General features: G+C 40.5%; 1 protein-coding gene across 5 annotated transcripts in view; it reads left to right on the plus strand.

Annotated features, from left to right (window-relative positions):
- si (sucrase-isomaltase) overlaps positions 1-22,335 on the plus strand; it is a 484,577-nt gene that overhangs the window by 136,784 nt on the left and 325,458 nt on the right. For all 5 annotated transcript variants that reach the window (XR_009654900.1, XR_009654901.1, XM_060924052.1 and 2 more), the window contains 4 exons: positions 1,842-1,973; positions 2,175-2,291; positions 13,865-13,978; positions 16,124-16,208. Coding sequence is in view for 3 of the 5 variants with exons in the window: in XM_060924052.1 (XP_060780035.1) it covers positions 1,842-1,973; positions 2,175-2,291; positions 13,865-13,978; positions 16,124-16,208 (448 nt within the window). In the remaining 2 variants the exon portion in view is untranslated. The remainder of the gene's footprint in view (positions 1-1,841; positions 1,974-2,174; positions 2,292-13,864; positions 13,979-16,123; positions 16,209-22,335) is intronic.

Here is a 22,335-nt window from a genome sequence, read left to right on the forward strand (position 1 = left end):
TGGAAAGCTGTATGGTCAGATGAGACAAAGATTTTTGACCACCACAATGACCACCATGTACAGAGGGACACTGTACCAGCTTGTGGTGGTGGTACGATCATCATGCTTTGGGGTCGTTTTGCTGCCAGTGGAACTGGTTCATTGCACAAAGTGGATGGAATAATGGAGAAAGAGGACTCCCTCAGAATTCCTCAGCATAAACCATCAGAAACTTGAACACAACTTGGTACTTGGGAGTTACAACAGGACAATGAAACCAAACATGCATCAGAGCTGGTTGTGGAAGTTACTGTAAAGTAGGCTAAAATTAAGCTTAAAACAAGCCCTGACTTCAAGCCTATTGAAAATTATATGGACTGTACTTGTAAGCCAAGTTCATGGCAAGAGAAAAAAAAATTAATTGAACTCTACCAATTCTACCATGAAGAGTTGTGAAATATCCAACCAGAATTCTGCCAGAAGCTTGTTCATGATAAACAAAAATGCTTGGTCAAGGTGAATCTTGCGAAGAGACATTTTACCCAAATATTAGGTGTGTTGTATGTATATTTTTGACCCTGTATGTATAATTTTGACCCTGTGTTTGATATCAGAAAACCCAAAGAAAATTAAAACTTGTGCATCAAATTCTATTTTTTAATTAAAGATGTATGCTGTACATTCTGCCACAGAAAGAGAACAGTTCAAAGAAATTACTGAAAGCCCAAATATTGCCATGATATTCATGTCAATGTATGTAAGCTTCTGACCACAACTAATATATAGTTAGTTAGTTAGTTAGTTAGTTAGTTAGTTAGTTAGTTAGTTAGTTAGTTAGTTAGTTAGTGTGGAACATTCTGAAATCTTTGAAAGTACTTTGGTTCCTACATTACTACATGAAAATCTGTGGCAGTAACTGAATGTTATTTTTGAAGAAAACATCACTCTCAAGGGTGATATCTCAGAAATTGTCCAGAGGTCTATGGGTCTTTCCCCAACTAGTTGTAGAGACTTACATTTATGCATGAAATTCAGAAATTATAATAAACTACACTTTTCTGCAGAGGCCGAGAGCAACTGGCAAACAATGATGACAAGGAAGGCATATTTAACAAGCTCAGGGGCTCATAATTTGTGGTCTCGGAGTATTGCCCCATGAGAATGTGAATTAGAGAGACTTTATCTCTTGCAATTATATTTGAAAATGACAAACTAATAAGCCTTACTTGAGTACTCAGTCCTAGCACAGTACAGCTAGCACGTTAATGCTTGGAAAAAATATACTTCACAAATCTGAATGCAGAAATTGTGGGGATCTATGTAATTTTGCTTTTAAAGTTTGCTTTCAGCATTTATTTATCACAAATAATATTCCATAAATAAGACTAAGATCCAGTAGCAACTTGAAAATGCTAATGTTTACAAGCCTGAGACATCAGAAATGTTACATTCAGTTTTTAGGCACACCCTTCTCATAAAGCCCAATTTAGTTTCAGAAACAAAATAAATATGAAACCTATAAAACTATATCCAAGGATGAGGGCGAAGGCATATAACTTTTACAGATATTGCAGACACCAATTCTGCAATGAACATAGTTGAGGAAGAACCAAGTGAGGTAGTATGAAGGATGAATTTGAAGAGAGTCTTGCATTTACATTTACATTTGAAAATAATAAAATAATTATACACAAGGAATACATTTCCAGGCTAATGCATAAAAAAAATCACACTGGAGACTTCAGGTGAGGATGATGAAAACTGTGATTCTCCTCAGCGAATTGATGGCATTGGCAGAAAATGAAACAAGGAGATCAGAAGGACAAATACACTAATTTATTTTCCTGCATCCCCTGTTCCAGGATGTGCAGTACACGGATATAGACTATATGGAGGACAAAAAGGACTTTACATACGACATGGTGAAGTTCAAAGACCTGCCACAGTTTGCTGACTACATGCATGCAGAAGGGCAAAAATATATTCTCATATATGTGAGTCATCATTTAACATCCTTTTTATTTGGTCAATTAACTTTTAACTCTCTTTGTGAAGAGGCAATTTGCTGCAAAAATGTGCTGCCTTTCCCACCTGTGCTACAACGCCTGTGCTGGTTTGATGAATGACTAGCAAACATCATAATCAAGTTGAAAATATGCTTCTTTTTTTCCCCCTTTTTCTTTTATTTGTGAAAGGACCCTGCCATCGCCACGAGCAAGAGAATCAATGCCACATACGAGTCATATGACAGAGGAACACAAGCTGAGGCATGGATCACTGAGGGAGATGGAAAGAATCCACTACAGGGAGAGGTAAATAATGATGGCTATAAAAAGACAATATATGCCTTAAAGTTGGAAAGAGTGATAGCATCAGAAAACATTTGTTCTCCCATGTTCAAGCCACTGATCCAAGACTTAATACAGTAGATTCCCAAAATCTAACATCATGCCCAATTATTTTTATAGTAACTGGGAAAATATGTTCTTACTGTACTCAGGTATGTTTTGGGTTTCCTTCATCTTACTTTTCCAAAACCAAAGAGATTGTTTTACTTTTCTAAATATTCATCTCTTTTACCTAGTTACTATGAAAATAAACACATACACATGTAACAAATGTAAATCCTCACAGACCATTATAATAAATTAAAGTCAGCAATTTTAGAACTCAAGACCCAAATACAGCCCCTACCTGCAGGGTAGCAAGAGTTAAGTCAACAAAATTTGGCTACAAAACTTGACTGGTGGAAGAGGGGGATTTTCTGATTGATGAGGAAATCGCACCACTTCCTGGTCTATATAACAATTTTCTTGTTGTTTTCAGACACTGGAACTTTATTTTTATTTCTGATTTTCTACCAATGCAGTCATTGCAAGTTCTTACTCATTATTTTCACCATACAATTAACAGTCTAGGAGAGTGAAGGCTAAAACTAGCTGTATACTTTTTGGTCAGATTTTACTGTCACACATAAAAATCACACATTGCAAAATAATTATTTGGACATGAGTTGAGACTGGTGGTCTTAGTGTTTTCACACTTGGATCAACTGGGCCACTTCCAGGCTTGTTTGGAGGATGGGCCCCTAACTGCAAGTTTGTTTTCACAGACAAATTCCTTTTGTACCATGAATCCATTGCCAGAATTCCATACATCACTTCTGCACATACAGGTTTGCAAAATGGTAGGCTTTTGAGGATGATTTTTAGCCATTCACAAGACATGGATTTTTTTAAATTTATTTTTCCTCTGCTGTCAGTGTAAGTATTTGCACCTCAAACGTAAGGTAAATATAGTGTTCCTGTCCTATGAATGTCTGGTTTTATATACTGGTGAGGCATTCTGTCACCTCTGCTGACCATAACACCCCTTTCCCCACTGTCTTGAAACTTGGAACAAGAAGCAAGGTGACAAGTTGACCCAATCATGTTACTTGATGTGCAGCAATGACCATGTATAGCTCCTACACCTGATATGGATTGCACCAGGGTTCGGTGGAAGCAACCCCTTAACAAATGCTGTCAAGAGAGCCAGGATTCTGGGCAATTGTGACCAAAGACAGCCGAAGGCAAAGCTCTGTCAGAGTCAGAATTTTTTTCATGAAAATCCTGTCTAAAAGCCACCAATAGGAGGACAGATTAGGATGGCATGATACTTGCGGACAGCTTCAAATATACTACTGGTGATGGTAAAACTTAAACAAAGCATGCAGAAAATAGAAAAAAAAAGAATGTTTCTGCTTATGTGACCTCATTTTCTGCACAATCCTGGACCACACTGGCAGATGATATAAGCAGGATGTAATAAGTAAATTTAATCACAGTCTTATCATGGGAGAATTTTCATCATATAATATGACTTTGTTATAGATTTTGGTCAACATTTTACAGTGTGACAAGTCATAATCTTAAAAGACTACTGAAATCAAACAATGTAAAACAAGACACCTTTTCTGAGATTCATGAAGTCATGTAATATCGTAGGGCAGATAAACACTGTTGTAGGAGAGTACTAAATGTCATATTTTGTCCAAGTTTGTCCTGTCTTTCAACCATGTTCTGGTCTTATATGATGTAAAAAGAGCAGCATATTGAAAATACATAATGACTTTAGGAAACATGTAAGCTCTCACCCTCTCAGATTGGTAGCTCCTGTGTAATGAGGGGGTGGGGGACTTGGTGGGTGGGGGCAGTGGGTGGGAGTTGGCTATAAATCAACTTGGAGGTGGAAATATCATATATAAATATGCCACTAGCAAATAATGAAAGGCTATAATTGTTTGAATTTTAAGCTATAGATAGATAACTGCAACTGGCTACTTTTACTCTGAATAGCAGAGGCACAGTGCATAGAAAACTATCATTGAATAGAATAAGTTGTTACTGTAGAAGTTAAAATGTCAAGTGCATTAAGATTAATCTATTGTATGAATTACAACTGGTAGTATTGTTGATCTGGTATAATAAAAAAATAATCAACACCATCTGATCAAACAGATTAGAGAATGCAGCAGTGCTGTGGTACAATAAGCATAGAAAATAGAGGTGGTAAGTGAGTTGAGAATAGTCTCTGAGTAGGGTAACCACCAATCTATGTTGGACACAAGCCCCAGAACTGGAGAACCTTTGACTCCTGGGTAGTTTACAGAACACTGGTTATCAGTAAAGTGTTTACATAATAATTTTAATAATTATTGAGTGCAAAATTCATACAAATGTGATCTAATGTCCTGTAATTAAAAAAAAAAAAAAAAAAAAAAAAAAATATATATATATATATATATATATATATATATATATATATATATATATATATATATAAAATCTCCTTCTCACCCCCAGCAGGGGGGGTGGTATCCATGTCATCCTCAAGCTCGGGTCCTCTACCAGAGGCCTGGGAGTTTGAGGGTTCTGCGCAGTATCTTCAATGTTCCTAGTACTGCGCTCTTCTGGACTGAGGCTTCAGATGTTGTTCCTGGGATTTTCTGGAGCCACTCTCCCAGTTTGGGGGTTACTGCCCCAAGTGCCCCCACTACCACGGGGACCACGCAACCCTTGACCTTCCACATCTGTTCCAGCTGCTCTTTCAACCCTTGATACTTCTAAAGTTTCTCATGTTCCTTCTTCCTGATGTTGGCATCAGCTGGGATCACCACGTCTATCACCACCACCCTCTTCTGCTGTTTGTCCACCACCACTATGTCCGGTTGGTTAGCCAGGATCTGTTTGTCAGTCTGGAAGCTGAAGTCCCACAGAACCTTGGCCCTGTTGTTCTCAGCCACCTTCTGTGGTATGGCCCATTGGGACTTAGGTACTTCTATTCCATACTGGTTGCAGATGTTCCTGTATACTATCCCAGCCACTTGGTTGTGCCTTTCCATGTACACTGATCCAGCTAGCATCTTACACCCTGCTACTATGTGCTGGACTGTTTCAGGGGCTTCTTTGCACAGTCTGCATCTTGGGTCTGATCTACTCTGGTAGATCCTGGCCTCTATGGCTCTTGTGCTTATGGCCTGTTCTTGTGCTGCCATGATTAGTGCCTCTGTGCTGTCTGTCAGTCCTGCATTATCCAGCCACTGGTAGGATTTCTTGATATCAGCCACTTCCTCTATCTGATGGTGGTACATGCTATGTAGGGGTTTGTCCCTCCAGGTTGTCTGTTCCTCCTCCTCCTCTGCGCTCTCATCAGGATTCTACTGCCTGAGACATTCACTTAGCAGTTCATCCTTTGGGGCCATCTTTCTGATGTATTCTCAGATTTTCGATGTTTCATCCTGGACCGTGGTCTTGATGCTCACTAGCCCTCAGCCTCCCTCTTTCCGCTTAGTGTATAGTCTCTGGGTGCTGGACTTGGGGTGGAACCCTCTATGCATGGTGAGGAGCTTTCTAGTCTTGATATCTGTGGCTTCTATCTCCTCCTTTGGCCAGTTTATGATACCAGCGGGATATCTGATGACTGGTAGTGCGTACATGTTGATGGCTCGGACCTTGTTCTTACCATTCAGCTGACTTTTCAGGACCTGCCTTACTCTCTGGAGGTATTTGGCTGTGGTTGACTTCCTTGTGGCCTCTTCATGGTTTCCATTAGCCTGTGGGATGCCAAGGTACTTGTAGCTGTCTTGGATATCACCTATGTTGCCCTCTGGTAGGTCAATCCCCTCAGTCCGGATCATCTTGCCTCTCTTTGAGACCATCCGGCCACACTTGTCCAATCCGAATGACATCCCTATGTCATCGCTGTAGATCCAGGTGGTGTGGATCAGCGAGTCTATTTCTCGCTCGTTCCTGGCATACAGCTTGATGTCATCCATGTAGAGCAGGTGGCTGATTGTTGCCCCACTACGGAATCGGTACCTGTAGCCGCTCTTCGTGATGATCCGACTGAGGGGGTTCAGGCCTCTGCAGAACAGCAGTGGTGATAGCGCATCTCCTTGGTATATGCCGCACTTGATGTTGACTTGGGCAATGGGTTTTGAGTTGGCCTCTAGGGTTGTCTTCCACATTTCCATTGAGTTCTGGATGAAGGTCCTTAGGTTCCTGTTGATCTTATACAGTTCCAGACATTCCAGTATCCATGTGTGTGGCATTGAGTCGTAGGCTTTCTTGTAGTCAATCCAGGCAGTGCCAGGTTGGTCTGTCTCTTCTTTCAGTCTTGGGCGACTGTTCTATCGACCAGTAGCTGGTGCTTGGCTCCTCTGGTGTTACTGCCAATCCCTTTCTGTGCCTCGCGCATGTATTGAGCCACATGCTTACTCATTTTTGCCGCAATGATGCCTGACAGGGCCTTCCATGTTGTGCAGAGACAGGTAATTGGCCGGTAGTTGGATGGGATAGGTCCCTTCTGGGGGTCCTTCATGATTAGGACTGTCCTGCCTTGGGTTAGCCATTCTGGGTGGGTCTCATCCCTCAGCAGCTGGTTCATCTGTGCTGCTAGGCGTTCATGGAATGCAGTTAGCTTCTTCAGCCAGTACATATGGATCATCATGGGGCCTGGTGCTGTCCAGCTCTTCATCTTTGACACTCTTTCTTGGACATCTGCCATTGAGATGGTTACTGGTTCTTGTTCTGGGAGGTTGCTGTGGTCAGCTCTTAGGTCCACTAACCATTGGGCATCGGTGTTGTGTGATGCCTTTCTTTCCCATATGTCTTTCCAGTATTTTTCCACCTCAGCTCTTGGTGGGTCTGACTGGTTATTGTTCCCCTGCCACTGAGAGTACACCTTGGCTGGTTCAGTGGAGAACAGCTTGTTTATTCTCCTGGCCTCTCCCTCCTTGGTGTATCTCTTCAACTGGGTGGCCAGAGCTGTTAGTCGCTGTTTCGAGTGCCTCTGGTATGGAGAGTGAGTTGTACTTCCTGGGTGCCCCTTTATTCACCATGTTCCCTTTCTGTAGTTCAGCTAGCTGGCTAACTTCTCTCCATGCTGCCTTTATCTTGGCCTCTAATCGTCTTCCATGGTGGATACTGTATTCCATGGTGGATACTGTTTGTTATGTCCCGAGCCCACCTTGTGTCCAAGCATCTCCATGATTACTGTTGCTGTACTGTGTATCAGCTTGTTGTGGGGATGATGATGACATCTCCCCGCTGACCTGTCTTCCTGGCTCCCCCTTGCCATAGCATCGTTGTTGTATTTCATTAATCTCTAGTTGTGATAGTAGATTTCAATTACGGATGTTGGAACACTGGGCTAATAGCTGTTTCTTTGTTAGCCTTGATTGTGGGTTTCGAAGTATCCAATGGTCCCACATTCGCTGCATGTATCCCCTCTCTCTCTGGGATTGCTTGTATAGTAGCATTCCAGCAAATCCGTATTTTCTGTCCTCGTCCATCAATGTCTTGTTCCAGTAGCCCATTTCTCATCAGTTTGCCCTGGTTCCCTAGCAACTGACGCAGACCTTGTTGACCCGGGCGACGTCTGAGCTGGTATGACTCTGTCAGTTATGTCTTCACTCATTCCTGAGGTAGGCTGATATATCATGAGAGGCATATCTTGCCTAAGGACCCTTACTGGATGATGTTTTGCCCCGACCAGGATTCGAACCCCGATCTCCCGCGTCGTAGTCAGTGAGCATTACCACTGTACTATCCAGCTGATTTTATATATATATATATATATATATATATATATATATATACACATACACACAGGTAGTCGTCGACTTACGACTGCGTTTGGTTACGACTGACCGGTCGTAAACCGTTCTGGTCGTAAGTCGGCCTATGTTAAATGAACGTAAGTATATTGTGATGTGTAATGATATTGTAATCATCTTAAAGTCTTATTTTATCAACATTTTCTTATTTCATTACCTTGGCTCATTATTTGGTTTAAGTCAAACACTGCATACTACACTGCGTACAGTACAATTCGTTTAATGTGTGCAAAACAAAAAATACGAAATACAGGTGTGAAAAATAGAAAACATTTTAGTTTATAACCTACCAAAATACAAATGTAAAACATAGAAAAATACAAAATTTAGTGACCGCTGGCATCACTGGTGCTTGGCTGTGGGTCGTCTACGTCATCATCAGCTGTTGCAGCGCTCGGGCTGGCAGGAGGATTTGCTCGTTTCATAAACCAGGAGCTGGGGCGGAAACTGTATGACAGAGTGCGCGAGGGAGCGCGAGAGAGACTGCGCATGTGCCTGGAGCTGGGGCAGAAACTGTTGTACGCGGGAGAGGCGCTGCCGGGAGCTGGGGTGGAAACTGTTGTACGCGGCGAGAGGCGCTGCTGGGAGCTGGGGCGGAAACTGTTGTATGTGGCAAGAAGCACTGCCGGGAGCTGGGGGCGAGAGGCTGCCAGGAGCTGGGGCAGAAACTGTCGTACATGGCGAGAGGCGCTGCCGGGATCTGGGGCGGAAACTGTCGTACGCGGCGAGAGGCGCTGCTGGGAGCTGGGGCGGAAACTGTTGTACGTGGCGAGAGGCTGCTGGGAGCTGGGGCGGAAACTGTTGTACGCTCAGCTGGGAAACACTTGCAGTCATAACCAGACGGTCGTAAAGTCGATCGGTCGTAAGTCGCATAGGTCGTAAGTCGACGACTACCTGTATACAGTATATACTCTGTGTGTGTGTGTGTGTGTGTATATATATATATATATATAATTAAAAGAAATAACAAACAGCAATGTTATAAATCATGAGCTAACCTACACTGAAAAAAAATCATTGAATTTACTTAATTTTAATGCGTACATCGGTCCCACACAATCCAATTGTGTAAGCTTAAAATAACTTTAACCTTACACAATAACATTAAGGGGATGAAATCACTTTAAGCTTACACAATTGGATTGTGTGGGACCGATGTACGCATTAAAATTAAGTAAATTCAATGACTTTTTTTTTTTCAGTGTAAATAAATGTTTCTTCAAAGTAGATTTAAAATTATCTAAACTAGTATCAGCTCTAAGCTGGCTGGACAATGAATTCCACAAAACTGGCGCAGCCGCAGCAAAAGCCCTATCTCTTGTAGTGTTCTTAGTCCTTAGTGCAGGAGGTGTAAGTAACCGTTTGTTATTTGAGCATAGTTCATATCTTGTCACTACTTTAAGGCATAAAAGGTCAGTGATGTATGACAGGGCACAGCCCTGTAAAGCCTTAAAAGTAATTAAAATAATTAAAAACATTATCCTATACTTTACCCATAGCCAATGTAACTCGGACAATACAGGTGAAATATAGCAAAAGCATGGGGTGTTAGAGATCAATCTAGCAGCTGCATTTTGCACCCATTGTAGCTTATGTCTGCAGCAGGCAATCCTTAAAGTAGGCTGTTAAAATAATCCAGTCTACCAATGACTAATGCATGTATTAACGCTTGTGAAAAATGAAGGGTGATCAAGAACTAATGTGAATGAAACAGGATAATACAATATCACAACTATTTCAACATTTTAAAACCTTTTGCGAATTACAATGAGAAATACATTGTATGGTCAAAAGTATTTTGACATCCGACCATCATACCCATATTTGCTTGCTGAACATACCATTCCAAGTTGGCTGCTGCTTTGATGCTTCAGTGGTATCCAAGGATACCATTATAGGAAGGCCTTCCACTAGATTTTGGAATATGGCTGTAGGGATTTGCCCATTCAGCTACAAGAGCATGAGTGTGGTCAGGCACTGATGTCAAGCCAGGAGGACTGGTGCATGGGTGCCTTTCTAGTTCATCCAAAATGTTTTCAGTGGGGTTGATGTTAGGGCTCTGTGCAGGCCACTCAAGTTCTTACACTACAAACTTTCCAAATGATAGTTTTATGGACCTTGCTTTTTGCACAGGGGCATTGTCATGTTGGGACATGTTTGAGCCTCTTATTTTCAGTGGAGGGAAATCTTAAAGTTGCAGCATACAGTAGAGACATTCTAGACAATTCTGTGCTTCCAACTTTGTGGTCACAGTTTGGGGAAGGCCAGCATTTGGGTGTGGTGGTGAGATATCCACATACCTTTGACCATCAAGTGTAGTTCAAAGTTCAATAAGATTAAAAAAAAATGTTTCTTTTAAATAATGTTTTATTGTATAATAATAATAATAATAATAATAATAATAATAATAATAATAATACCATATGTCAACTCACACTTTGAACACCACTGGAGAAATAGAAATCATTTCAAGAAATAATAAGTATATGTTATACAGTGGGGAAAATAAGTATTTGATAAACTGCCGAGTTTGCAAGTTTTCCCACTTACAAAGAATGGAAAGGTCTGTAATTTTTATCTTAGGTACACTTCAATTGTGAGAGACAGAATATAAAAAAAATCCAGAAAATCAGATTGTATGATTTTTAAATAATTAATTTTCATTTTATTGCATGAAATAAGTATTTGATACAATAGAAAAACAGAACTTAATATTTGGTACAGAAACCTTTGTTTACAATTACAGAGGTCAGACATTTCCTGTAGTTCTTGACCAGGTTTGCACACACTGCAGCAGGGATTTTGGCCCACTCCTCCATACAGATCTTCTCCAGATCTTTCAGGTTTTGGGGCTGCCGCTGGGCAACACGGAGTTTCAGCTCCCTCCAAAGATTTTCTATTGGGTTCAGGTCTGGAGACTGGCTAGGCCACTCCAGGACCTTGAAATGCTTCTTACAGAGCCACTCCTTAGTTGCCCTGGCTGTGTGTTTCGGGTCATTGTCATGCTGGAAGACGCAGCCATGACCCATCTTCAATGCTCTTACTGAATGAAGGAGGTTGTTGCCCAAAATCTTGCGATACATGGCTCCATCCATCCTCCCCTTAATACGGTGCAGTCTTCCTGTCCCCTTTGCAGAAAAGCACCCCCAAAGTATGATGTTTCCACCCCCATGCTTCACGGTTGGGATGGTGTTCTTGGGGTTGTACTCATCCTTCTTCTTCCTCCAAACACGGCAAGTGGAGTTTATACCAAAAAGCTCTATTTTGGTTTCATCTGACCACATGACCTTCTCCCATGCCTCATCTGGATCATCCAGATGGTCACTGGCAAACTTCAGACGGGCCTGGACATGTGCTGGCTTGAGCAGGGGGACCTTGCGCGCGCTGCAGGGTTTTAATTCATGATGGCGTAGTGTGTTACTAATGGTAATCTTTGAGACTGTGGTCCCAGCTCTCTTCAGGCCATTGACCAGGTCCTCCTGTGTAGTTTTGGGCTGATCCCTCACCTTTCTCATGATCATTGATACCCCACGAGGCGAGATCTTGCATAGAGCCCCAGACCGAGGGAGATTCACAGTCATCTTGGAGTTTCTTCCATTTTCTAATAATTGCACCAACAGTTGTTGCCTTCTCACCAAGCTGCTTGCCTATTGTCCTGTAGTCCATTCCAGCCTTGTGCAGGTCTACAATTTTATCCCTGGTGTCCTTAGACAGCTCTTAGGTCTTGCCCATGGTGGAGAGGTTGGAGTCTGATTGATTGTGTGGAAAGGTGTCTTTTATACAGGTAACAACAAGTTCAAACAGATACAATTAATACAGGTCGTGAGTGGAGAATAGGAGGGCTTCGTAAAGAAAAACTAACAGGTCTGTGGGAGCCAGAATTCTTGCTGGTTGGTAGTCTCCATTCTTTGTAAGTGGGAAAACTTGCAAAATTGGCAGTGTATCAAATACTTATTTCCCCCACTATATAGCATTAGTTCATGTAAAATACCAACATACACACTTGCAAGCACTGTTTGTAATTATTCTATAAGCACAATAAGACGGAGAACACAGAATAGTTGTGATGATTTACAATTGAGTTTTGTGGGTTTTATTTCAAGTCAAGTATGCATTGATTTTAGATCAGAGTATAATCTCTTTGTATTTTGCATCTCTAATTGATTGTGGACTGTCAGGGTCAGCACAGGCCATTTTGCTGCATCAGACAAAACACAATTTTGCAATGACTTCTAAATGTACATGTTTACAAACAATAGATAACAATGCACGAAACCCAGTAAACCTCTTTGGAACAACCTTCTGCTTTCAGATAATGAGGAACTGGGAGGCAGGTTTCAAGAATAGGTGTGGTTTAATTTTCTCTCTGCTTTCACTTCTCTCTACTGCTAATCACACACACACACACACACACACACACACACACACACACACACACACACACGCATTACTCAAACACAAACAAAGGGCAGGGTGGCTCAGCTTTCTCTCTCTTGTAACTGGCTGTCTGAAAGACACACATAGACAACCAGTAATTAGACACAGGTGTAACTCACCACATGTAACCTGCTTGTTCAACCTGATTCCTCACCGTTCACAGCCGACACTCGACCACTTCCATGCTGCCACATACCCCTACTGCCTGATTCAGGCCGGGAAGCCATCTGGCCTGCAGCTGATTCCCCACCCTGGTGGAAGAGGTAATCCACCACCACCATCTGCGCCCCTGGCCTGTGAACCACCTTGAAATGAAAGGGCTGAAGAGCTAGATACCAATGAGTGATCTACATGTTGGCATCCTTCATGCGGTGGAGCCACTGGAGTGGAGCATGGTTGGAACAGAGGGTGAATGGGCATCCTAGCAGATCATACCAGAGAGTGAGGACCACCCACTCAATGGCCAAACACTCCTTATCCATAGTGCTGTACTTCAACTCTCACATGGAGAGTTTGCAGCTGATGTACAGCACCGGGCGCTCTTCCCCTTCCACCACATGGAACAAAACTGCCCCAGCCCTCTGTCCAGTGTGTCTGTCTATAAAACAAAAGGGAGAGAAAAGTCAGGTGAATGCAATAGAAAATATAATTTTCTGCTTCTCCCAGTTCCTAGCATCCCTGTGAACAAACTTATGCATCATGGTTTTCAACATTTGATTAAACTGTTCAACCAGTCCATCCATCTGCAGATGGTAAACACTGGCATGAATCCATTTAATCCTCAATAAGTCGTACAGTTCGTGCAGTGGTCATGACAAGGATATAGTGCCTTGATCAGTCAGGATTTCTTGTGGAATCCAAACTTGGGACATAATGTGGAAGAGTGCCTCTGCAACATTACGTGCATATATAAATAAACAGGTTTATATATATATATATATATATATATATATATATATATATATATATATATATATATATAAGAAGTACCTTTTTATTGACAATAAATGTACTATGAAATCAAATGAAAATGGTTGACTGAATTTGTGTTACAAGTGAAATGTGTAACAATTCAATTTATATATTTCTTACAAAGGTCACAGCATATCCATAAGACATTTTCATTTTTAATTCTTTAATTACATTATTTATTAATTAACCTAATTAATTAATTAATTTTACAGGAATAGCTAACAGAGCTAGTGTAGCTAACGATTGCAAAAAAAGTGATTATTTTTGAGGGTCAATGCTAATCTTTCTAGATTTCATATTATTTCATATTGCATGCAGGTTTGGCCTGGAGAAACTGTATTTCCTGACTACACCAAGCAATCTTGCATTGAGTGGTGGGTGGATGAAATTATCCGGTTCCATAAGCAAGTGAATCATGATGCAATCTGGATTGTAAGTAACCCCTCAAATGCAAAAACTGATGAGAAAAGCAGGTTTTGGCTTTATATTTTTCATCAAATTATTTTGAAGTACATAGTATGTAATAAAGCAGTAATACATAAACTATACAGGCAACTACAATGTAGCTTCTGAGGACTTATATCTGGAAAATAGTAATATATCTTATGTATCCACAACAGTTTAGGTTTGTGTAAATACATAAGCATGACTTGAGAGTTGTAATGTGACATGCTGTCTCAGATGTAAAAGAGTGAGGGTAAATATGAACTGCTGATTTTCAACTAAGCTTTTCGTTTTGATTGTAATAGGATTTTCACACTATCTACACAGAAATTACCTTGAAGGATTAGCTTTATATACGTGTGTGTGTGTGTGTGTGTGTGTGTGTGTCTATACACACACACACACACACACACACACACACACACACACACACACATCCATCCATTATCTGTAGCCGCTTATCCTGTCCTACAGGGTTGCAGGCAAGCTGGAGCCTATCCCAGCTGACTATGGTCGAGAGGCGGGGTACACCCTGGACAAGCTGCCAGGTCACCGCAGGGCTGACACATAGACACAGACAACCATTCACATTCACACCTACGGTCAATTTAGAGTCACCAATTAGCCTAACCTGCATGCCTTTGGACTGTGGGGGAAACCGGAACACCCGGAGGAAACCCACGCAGACACAAGGAGACCATGCAAACTCCACACAGAAAGGCCCTTGCCAGCCGCTAGGCTCGAACCCAGGACCTTCTTGCTGTGAGGCGACAGTGCTTATATATATATATATATATATATATATATATATATATATATATATATATATATATATATATATTTTTTTTTTTTTTTTTTAAACAAATAAAAACACAAAAATTCTTAAATAATTCTTGGGTAGATAGCATGTGGGAACTGTGCAGTTACAGATGAGTAACTTAGTAACATTAGAATTAGGTCAGTAATTTATCTAGCTTTTTTTCAGTGACCATATTTCAACATAAATTTGTGGTAACATGGGAAAAGCCCTTCACATGGTGCAATTTTCACTTTTTTCTCCGATATGAAGTTCTGAAAACTGAATATTTTAATTGTTTGCATTTTTTTAATGTACAGTATCTTTGTGTACTTTTGTTTCTCAACCACAGGTACAGTTCTAGCATTTTAGATTTGGGGTGCCACCAGAACTGAAAACAAAGAAAATTGCATTTAAAGTTTTAGATCATTTCAGAGGTCAGATTTAGGGCATTTCATTATTACTCAACTGAAAGATGCTAACGCATTAATTGTCTCAAAGCAACTACTAGTTATTGATAAATGATGAATTTGCATTTAATTCAATATGTAATTAATAAGACAAATGTTTGTCTACTTTCATACCAGCCAATTCAGTCAGTTCATAGACTACAGATGCACAGGTTATTTATAAATCCAGCCCATTCATCAGAATGAGTATGGAATTTATTTTTAAAAAAAGGCAAATAACTTTTGTTAATTATTAGAAGCACATAATTACTGTGAGGTCTGTTTTAATATTTGCTTGTTTAATGTTTCAATATTATTCTGAGCTCCTGCACAACTATACATTTGTAACCATAACCTGCTTATTGAAAAACTACATGTTGGCAACACATGATCAAAGAATTAGAAGTTTACAGTGGGAAATGTAGAAAATCTGTATTAATTTAGATTATCAGCAACATTCACACCAGTCTCTGTCATCTTATCACCTGACCTAAAAGCCACTCACATCATTTAAACAGGAGGCTCATTGGTGGTGAAATAATCATTGAGTCATTCAGGACATCCTGCTCAAAAAGCATCCAACACATTCTACCAAGCCTCTGCACAAATATGATAGTCATAAAATTCAATACCTGTGTATTTATATAAGATGTACCCTTATAATCCTCAGTAGTTGCATTATTGTTGTATGTCTAATTTGTGTAATTACATTGATATTAGCAGCCCCTAATAATGTGGGACTTAACAGCATAATGTGTGCTCTTTGCTGATGATGTGTGCTGAAATCAAGAGCTTTTTGAACACTTCCATAAAATTCTTAGTTTTAATGTGCTAACAATTACCAGAGCAGAGATAACGGACCTAAACTAATTGTTGTTCATTTATAAGGACATGAATGAAGTGGCAAACTTTGTGCAAGGCTCCAGTAAAGGATGTGCTGATAATACACTGAATTATCCACCGTTCACTCCAAGTAAGTCACACACAGATCTTGATGTGCAATTACAAAGTCCCCCCCACACACACACACACACAATTTAATCAATTGGATTTAACTCCTCAACTAATTACCAATCAGTAATTCTAAGATATTTGGGTAGGCTCCGTCTATGGATGGATGTTGAATCATTGACCCTGGATGCAGTTGCAAATAAGTCAAATGACACTCAGTCCATAACTTCAACTGATAGCACAAATTGAATCCAGACTTGTATGCAACTCAAACAGACGAGTTTGTTTGCTGATCTCAGACTCATGTTCAAGATACAAGTCTGCAGTCGTAGAATTCATTCTGGCAACAATGACAATTCTGACCAAAGCCAATACTATGGATTTTCAACTTGATATAAGTATGGAAACTACATGTATTCCTGAAAGGAAATTGCTTTAAGTATTTATTTGCACATATTGTATCTCAAGCACAAGTGAAGTTCTTGCATTTTAAATTGTTTACCCTTAAAAGTGAAAAGGAGACAATCGCATTTAAAGATTTAAAAAGATGCCCAAGCACCGACAATATCTTGCAAAAGTATTCATCCCCCTTGGTGTTTATCTTCTTTTGTCACATTACAAGCTGGAATTAAAATGGATTTCTGGGGGGTTAGCACCATTTGATTGACACAACACGCCAACCACTTTACAGGTGCAGTTTTATGATTATTATTATTATTATTATTATTATTATTATTATTATTATTAATTTATTTATTTATTTATTTATTTATTTATTTTTATTGTGACACAAACAATAGTTAAAATGAAAAAACAGAAATCTGGAGTGTGCATAGGTATTCACCCCCCCAAAGTCAATACTTTGTAGAGCCACCTTTTGCTGTAATTACAGCTGCAACTCTTTTGGGGTATGTCTCTATTAGCTTAGAACATCTAGCCACTGGGATTTTTTCCCATTCCTCAAGGTAAAACTGCTCCAACTCCTTCAAGTTAGATGGGTGGCACTGGTGCACAGCAATTTTCAAGTTATGCCACAGATTCTCAATTGGACTGAGGTCTGGACCTTGATTAGGCCATTCCACGACATTTAAATGTTTCACTTTAAGCCAGTCCAGTGTAGCTTTTGCTGTATGTTTCGGGTCATTGTCCTCCTGGAACGTGAACCTTTGTCCCAGTCTCAAACGTCTGGTCGACTCAAACAGGTTTTCCGCCAGAATTGCCCTGTATTTAGTGCCATCCATCATTCCTTCAATCCTGACCAGCTTTCCTGTCCCTGTAGATGAAAAACAACTCAACAGCATGATGCTGCCACCACCAGGCTTCATGATGTTCTCAGCGTGATGGGAAGTGTTGGGTTTGCACCACACATGACATTTCCTATGATGGCCAAAAAGTTCAATTTTAGTCTCATTTGACCAGAGAATCTTCTTCCATGTGTTTGTGGAGTCTCCCACATGCTGTTTGGCAAACCCTCTGGCCACTCTTCCATAAAACTCTGCTCTGTGGAGTGTATGGCTTAAAGTGGTCCTATGGACAGATACTTCCATCTCTGCTGTGGATCTTTGCAGTTCCTTCAGTGTTATCTTTGGTGTCTTTATTGCATCTCTGATTAATGCTCTCCTTGCCTGGTCTGTAAGTTTTGATGAGTGGCTTTCTCTTATCAGGTTTGTAGTGGTGCCATATCCTTTCCATTTGGCTATAATGGATTCAATGGTGCTCCATGGGATATACAAATTTTGGGATATTGTATTTCGAACCCAACCTTGATCTATACTTCTCCACACCTTTGTCTCTGACCTGTTTGGAGTGCTCCTTGGTTTTCATATTTCTTGCTTAGTCGTGTTGCATAGTCAGGGTCCTTCCAGAACAGGTTGATTTATACAGACATCATATGATAGATCATGTGACACTTTGATCACACACAGTTGGATCTCAATCAACTAATGATGGACCTTATGAAGTTAATTGGTTGGACCAACTCTTTTTTCGGGGTTTCATACGAAAGGGGGTGAATAGTTATGCACACTCCAGATTTCTGCTTTTTTCACCTAAAATCATTTGTGTCACAATAAATTAAAGTAATTCCACCTTTAACACGGTAGGCATGATGTGTAAATCAAATGGTACTAACTCCCCAACAATCCATTTTAATTCCATCTTGTGATGCAACAAAATAGAACCAACCCCAAAGGGGGATGAATACTTTTGCAAGACACTGTACCATATTTATAATCTATTCTTTATAGCCTAATCTTTATAACTGAAATAGAGGCAAGGGGACAGGGTGTGTAAATTATAGTCTTAAAAATTTTCACTTTGATTATCAGTATTATTCACACCAGGTCTATATCTTATCAGCTGAGGTAAAATGACCTTGATCACCTTTAAACATATTGTCTCTTTCCTCAACTGATCACTGTTTGTGCTGTTTGAGATAATATTCAATGATTGATTTAGTGAGGTCTGGTATGCTGGCTAAACTTTTTTATTCATGTTTAAATAAGTAACTTCAACATTTTAAAACTTAGTCTGCTGACATCTATTCGGAGTATGTACAGTGGGTATAAAAAGTCTACACACCCCTGCTAAAATTACATTTTTTTAAACCAAAATACATCCTGTCAGAACTTATCCCCCCTTTATTGAAAAAGTGCAATCTATACAAAGAAGGTGAAAGAAAATCAGAAACTGTTTAGGGTACAAAATGAAAAAAAAAATCTGGTTGCATCATTGTGCACACCCTTAAATAATCAAGGATGTGGTTGTGTTCAGAATCAACCAATCACATTTAGTCCATCCATCCATCCATCCATTATCTGTCATCGCTTATCCTGTTCTACAGGGTTGCAGGCAAGCTGGAGCCTATCCCAGCTGACTATGGGCGAGAGGTGGGGTACACCCTGGACAAGTCACCAGGTCATCACAGGGCTAACACATACAGACAAACAATCATTCACACTCACACCTACGGTCAATTTAGAGCCACCAATTAGCCTAACCTACATGTCTTTGGACTATGGGGGAAACTGGATCACCCGGAGGAGACCCACACAGACACGGGGAGAACATGCAAACTCCACACAGAAAGGCCCTTGCTGGCTGCTGGGCTCGAACCCAGCGCCTTCTTGCTGTGAGGTGACAGTACTAACCACCACACCACCGTGCCTCCCCCAATCACATTTAGTCTCATCATAAATAGTAGTTAGTATCCACTTGACATCATATATACAGTCAACCCAGAAAGTCTGCACGCCCCTTTCACCTTCTCCACGTTTTATTATGTTACAGACTTATTCTACAATAGATTGAGTTCATTTTTTGTCAGAAAATTCTACACAAAATAGCCTATAATGACAAAGTGAAAGCAGGATTTTAGAATATATGCAATTTTATTTTCCTGACAAAAAAAGGTAATTTAGTGGTTACATTTCTGTACACACCCTTAGCCTAATACTTGGTTAATGCACCTTTGGCAACAATTACAGCTTCAAGGCATCTTGGGAAAGAATCTAGGAGCTTGGTACACTTGTTTCTGGACATTTTTGCCCATTCCTCTTGGCATATCCTTGCAAGCTCCATCAGATTGGATGGGAGCATCGGTACACAGCCATTTTCAGCACCTTCCACAGATCTTCAATTGGATTCAGGTCTGGGCTTTGGGCGGGCCACTCAAGGACATTTACAGACTTTGTCCGAAGCCACTCCTTTGTTCTCTTGGCGGTGTGCTTTGGGTCATTGCCATGTTGGAAGGTAACCCTTTGCCCCAGTCTGAGGTCCAGAGCACTCTGGAGCAGGTTTTCTTCAAGGATCTCGGTGTACTTACCTGCATTCATCTTTCCCTCTATCAGGACTAGTCACTCCATTCCCGCTGCTGAAAAACATCCCCACATCATGATGCTGCTACCACCATGCTTCACTGTAGGGATGGCATTAGCCAGGTTATGAGTGGTGCCTGGTTTCCTCCAGATGTGATGCTTGGTATTCAGGCCAAATAGTTCAATTTTGGTTTCATCAGACCAGAGAATCTTGTTTCTCATGGTTTGAGGGTCCTCTAGGTGCCTTTTGGCAAACTCCAAGTGGGCAGTCATGTGCCTTTTACTTAGGAATGGCTTCCATCTGGCCATTTTACCATAAAGGCCTGATTTGTGGAGTGCTGCCTGGATGGTTGAGCTTCTGAAAGGTTCTGCCGTCTCCACAAGGATATGCTGGAGCTCTGTCTGAGTGACCCTCGGGTTCCTGCTCACCTCCCTGGCCAAGGCCTGTCTTCCCTGATTGCTCAGTTTGGACAGGTGGCCAGGTCTAGGAAGATTCTTGGTGGTTCCAAACTTCTTCCATTTACGAATGATGGTGGCCATTGTGCTCTTTGGGACCTGTAAAGCTGCAGCAATTTTTCTATACCCTTCTCCAGAGCTATGTCTTGACACAATCCTGTTTCTGAGGTCTGCAGATAATTCCTTTGACCCCATGGCTTGGAGTTTGCTCTGACATGCACTGTCAACTGTGGGACCTTATATAGGAAGGTGTTGGCAATTCCCAGTCAATTGAATTTACCACAGGAGGACTCAAATTAAGTTGTAGAAACATCTCAAGCAGTATCAATGGAAACAAAATGAACCTCAGCTCACTTTTGGGTGTCATATTAAAGGGTGTGCACACTTGTATACATATGATATTTTACATTTTGATTTTTAATAAATTAGCACAAATTTCTAAAAACCTGCTTTCATTTTGTCATTATGGGCTATTTTGTGTAGAATTTTTTAACAAAAAATTAACTCAATCTATTGTAGAATAAGTCTATAATGTAATAAAACATGGAGAAGGTGAAAGGGGTGTCCAGACTTTGCAGCTTGACTGTGTGTGTGTGTGTGTGTGTGTGTGTGTGTGTACACACTATATATACATACAACCCCAATTCCAAAAAAGTTGGGATGCTGTAAATAAATAAAAATAAAAGCAGAATGCATAATTTGCAAGTCATGGAAACCCTATATTTAATTGAAAATAATATAAAGACGACACATCAAATGTTGAAACTGAGAAATTTTATTATTTTATGAAAAAATATATGCCCATTTTGAATTTGATGTCAGCAACATGTTTCAGAAAAGTTGGGACAGGGGCATGTTTACCTTGTAAACATCACCTTTACTTTTAACAGCACTCTAAATGTTTGGGAACTGAGGAGACCAAGTGCTGTAGTTCTGAAAGAGAAACATCCCATTCTTGCCTGATATACAATTTCAGTTGCTCAACAGTTCGGGGTCCCCTTTGTCGTATTTTGTGCTTCATAATATTTTAAATGGGAGACAGGATTAGACTGCAGCAGGCCAGTTTAGCATCTGGTCTTTTTTACTACAGAGCAATGCAATATTCATATGTAAAGAAAGTGGTTTGGCATTGTCTTGCTGAAAGAAGCCTTCCCTGAAAAAGATTTTGTCTGGATGGCAGCATATTGCTCTGAAACGTGTTTATATCATTCAGCATTAATGATGCCTTCTCAGATGTACAAGCTACCCCTGTCATGTGCACTAATGCCCCGTCATACCATCACAGATGCTGGCTTTTGAACTGTGTGCTGATAACAAGCCGGATGGTCCCTCTCCTCTTCAGCCGGGAGGACGTGGTGTCCATGATTTTTAAAAAGAATTTCTACTTTTGATTCCTCAGACCTCAGGACAATTTTCCGCTTCACCTCAGTCCATTGTCAAAGAGCTCGGGCCCAGAGAAGGTGGCGGTGTTTCTGGATATTGTTTATATCTGGTTTTAACTTGCATTTGTGGATGCAGTAATGAAGTGTTTTCACAGACGATGGTTTTCTGAAGTGTTCCTGAGCCCATACAGTGATTTCCACTACAGACATGTGTCTGCTTTTAATGCAGTGTCTCCTGAGGGCCTGAAGATCACAAGCATTCAATGTCAGTTTTCAGCCTTGGTTCCTGCATACAGAGATTTCTCCAGATTCTCTGAATATTTTAATGATATTATGGACCATAGATGATGTGATCCATAAATTCTTTGCAGTTTTACATTGAGGAACGTTATTCTTAAATTGTTGCACTGTTTGCCCATGCAGTCTTTCACAGAGCAGTGAACCCCTCCCTATCTTTACTTCTGAGAGACTCCGCCTCTCTGGGATGCTCTTTTTA

The sequence above is a fragment of the Neoarius graeffei genome, chromosome 6 (assembly GCF_027579695.1).
Source record: "Neoarius graeffei isolate fNeoGra1 chromosome 6, fNeoGra1.pri, whole genome shotgun sequence".
NCBI classification, from domain to species: domain Eukaryota; kingdom Metazoa; phylum Chordata; class Actinopteri; order Siluriformes; family Ariidae; genus Neoarius; species Neoarius graeffei.